The sequence below is a fragment of the Trifolium pratense genome, linkage group LG5 (genome assembly GCF_020283565.1).
Source record: "Trifolium pratense cultivar HEN17-A07 linkage group LG5, ARS_RC_1.1, whole genome shotgun sequence".
NCBI lineage: Eukaryota > Viridiplantae > Streptophyta > Magnoliopsida > Fabales > Fabaceae > Trifolium > Trifolium pratense.
In genome coordinates, this window is record NC_060063.1 from 10,169,790 (window position 1) to 10,172,945 (window position 3,156).

At 31.4% G+C, this 3,156-nt stretch overlaps 1 protein-coding gene across 1 annotated transcript in view; it reads left to right on the forward strand.

Moving 5' to 3' along the window:
- Positions 1 to 268: 268 nt before the first annotated feature.
- Positions 269 to 3,156, forward strand: part of LOC123884949 (chitinase 1-like) — a 7,669-nt gene continuing 4,781 nt past the window's right edge. The window contains exon 1 of the mRNA XM_045934179.1: positions 269 to 1,035. Coding sequence (XP_045790135.1) covers positions 333 to 1,035 — 703 coding nt within the window. The 5' untranslated portion in view covers positions 269 to 332. The remainder of the gene's footprint in view (positions 1,036 to 3,156) is intronic.

Here is a 3,156-nt window from a genome sequence, read left to right on the forward strand (position 1 = left end):
GGACTACTCCAATTATAATTACCATGATAATATTGAGAATTTTTAGTAGTGAAACCTCAAATTTATGTTCACACTATGGTTGTTAGGAAATAATAGCACTGATCAGTTGAAGCATAGTACTTGTCCTATTGAACGAATTAATTCAATACGGTTGTGACAAGAAGTGGATATTTTTTTTTGAATGGCGACAAAAATCATATTGATTTGCATTATCTAATAGGAGCTGCGTAGTATTATAAAAGGGCAACAAGAGTTGGTCATTAGATCAAACCACAACCAATCTAAAAAGCCAATTATATAATCTCCTTCTCTAATTCAGTCAAATTATCAAAATGTCTATCTTTCGTGAATACATTGGTGTGAAGCCATCCTCAAAAGTTTTACGTAATTTTCCAACTGAAATCATCAACTCCGATATCAATGAATTTCACTTCATTTTGGGCTTTGCCAGTGAGGAGTATGACAACAGTAATAAAGGAACCGGAGTTTTCAAGGAAAGTTGGAATGTTGATTACTTCGGTCCAGATGATGTGAGAACAATGAAGGAAAAATATGCGAATGTTAAGGTGGTAATAAGCATTGGAGGTCGTGACTCTAAAACTCCATTCGATCCTCTTACGGGCCTTGAAGAATGGAGTAAGAAGGCTGTAGAATCACTCAAAAGGATCATTGGAAAATACAAGAGTTCAAGCGGCGACAACACAATTGATGGCATTGACATTAATTATCAGTACATCCACGGTTCTGAATCTGACCGTCGTTTTGCCAACTACCTCGGAAGGGTCATAACAGAGCTCAAATATAATACTGATCTACGTATCAATGTGGTGTCCATTGCCCCATCACCTAACAATGATACCCACTACCTCAATTTGTATTCGGCAAATAAAGATGACATTAATTGGGTTGACTACAAATTCTACAACAACCCTTACGTTATATCCTCATCTGATGAATTTGTAAACCTCTACAATGAGGCAGAAAAGGCTTATTGTCCTGAAAAAGTCCTTCCAGGACTTAGCACTGACCCTGCAGATGATAAGATGTCGTGGGAGATCTTCATTGGTGGCTGCAAATTGCTCAAGAAGAAATCAAAACTCCCTGGTATTTTTATTTGGAATGCTAACGACTCTGCAATTCCTGTCCCTGGTGAGAACAAAGGTTTCCTCCTGGAGATCTTATTGCAACGCCTCCTTGTACAAACTAATTAGTTGCTAGCTATATCTATATATAGCCGGTAACTAATATTTGATTTTATGGGTCAAGTATTGCAGACAATAATATGGAGCTATATCATACGTTTGAATTAGCTCTATATGCTTTAGTCTTTTAATAAGTTAAATAAGACCCTAGTTTGGTTTTCTGTGTTCTATTTCATGTGTGTTTTGCTATTATGTTGTGAGTGTCGAGATTTATTTCTCTTGTATCAATATATGTACGTTTCTTATAAAAGTTAATAATAAGATGTGTTTGCTTTTAATATATTGACAACCCTAATTATATTATTTATCTTGAACTAACACTTTGCTAATGAGGTGTATGATGACAAAAGTAAAAAAGGCAAAAGAGTTTTCAAGGAAACTTGGAATGTTGAATATCTTTCAAAAGAAATGAGAACATTCACTTAAACAAAAAGCGGAAATCTGGATCTTGGCATATGACCTCAAAAATATGGGGCCTCAAATTAATTTATCATTATATATAATCTTTTATTAACAAATTCGCAATAACATAATCCATGATTTTTTTATTTTTTTTTTTTGACATAAATTTGCTTAATAAACACAGACAAGCGCGAAATGCGCACTGTCTGGCCGCTAGTAATAATAATAATAATAAACTTATTGAATTAGGATGATATTATTTGTTAGAGATTTGTTTGTTTGTTTGATGAGGATAAAGAGGATGTTACTGTTGTTTGGGAAATTATGTGAGAAAATATAGCGATATGAATTACCTTCTTGAAAATTTAGTTGAGAAATATAACATAGATTTAGTTGCATCTTTTTTTTTTTATTAGTCGGACTGGCCTATGTAAGCCTTTTCTTATCGGGTCGGACTAGGAAATTTACCGAGCTTGACTGGACCGACCCTTTATATGACCTGGCCCCCGGGTCGGCTCCTTTAACAGCTCTAATAGTTACATACCATATTCAAATAACCAAAGCGACCCAATTATTTGTTAAATGACAAAACACGCATGAGGTGAGTTCAACCTTCATAATTATAAGGGCAATAAAATTAGGAGACTGTAGTAGTAAAAATTGCTCTCTCTTGTGAAATCTGGACCACACCTATTATTTTAATACAAGAAATTTTAATTTTAAAATATAAATGAGCGGCATAGATTGCACAAGACCCTCTCAATTACCGGAGAGGATCTTTTCTCGTAAAAATTAACTCATAAAAAGTCAAAATCATAAAAGTGATGTCTATTTATTACTGATTTGTTTTAAAACTTAATTTTCTAAAAGATTGTTTCTAAAAAATTAGAATATATCTTTCCAAAATATGTTCCAAAACATATCTTAACAACTTTGTTTCTAAAAATATACTCTTTAAAAAGAAAAGATGCTTTTTTATTTTTCTTGATTCTACAATTTACTTAGTTAATTAATTATTGTTAAACCGAATAATTAAAATTAACTAAATTCCAATAAAATAAATAGTCTTTAATGCATGAAAACTTTTTGCAATTTAAATTTGCATCGCATGCGGGTTTTTGGATTGTATCTATGGTGCTTGTTAGATTTCTTGTTGGATCTTTACTTTTTAGTTTTATTAACATTTTCCAGTGTATTTTATTTTTAATGGATAAGATTTATATCAGCACTAATATTTTGTATTTTATTTATTTATTTATTTCAATCGATCTTACAAATAAAAAGTTGAAGAATAATTAGTTGTCAGATGAAAAGCTGAAAAATAATGTTTGTTAGGGATTGTTAGATGAGATACATATTTGATTTTTTTTAATTTAAAAGTCTTTTAAAACCCGTTAAAATCCTAATCAATCTGTTAATATGAGAATAATTTTTTAAAAAATAATTAAAATTTATATTATTCAAAATATAAATGATTATATAAGACGAACTGGCCGGTTGTTCATAAATGATTGTCTTAGGTGATGATGATTCAGCTAGTAGGAGTTATGGA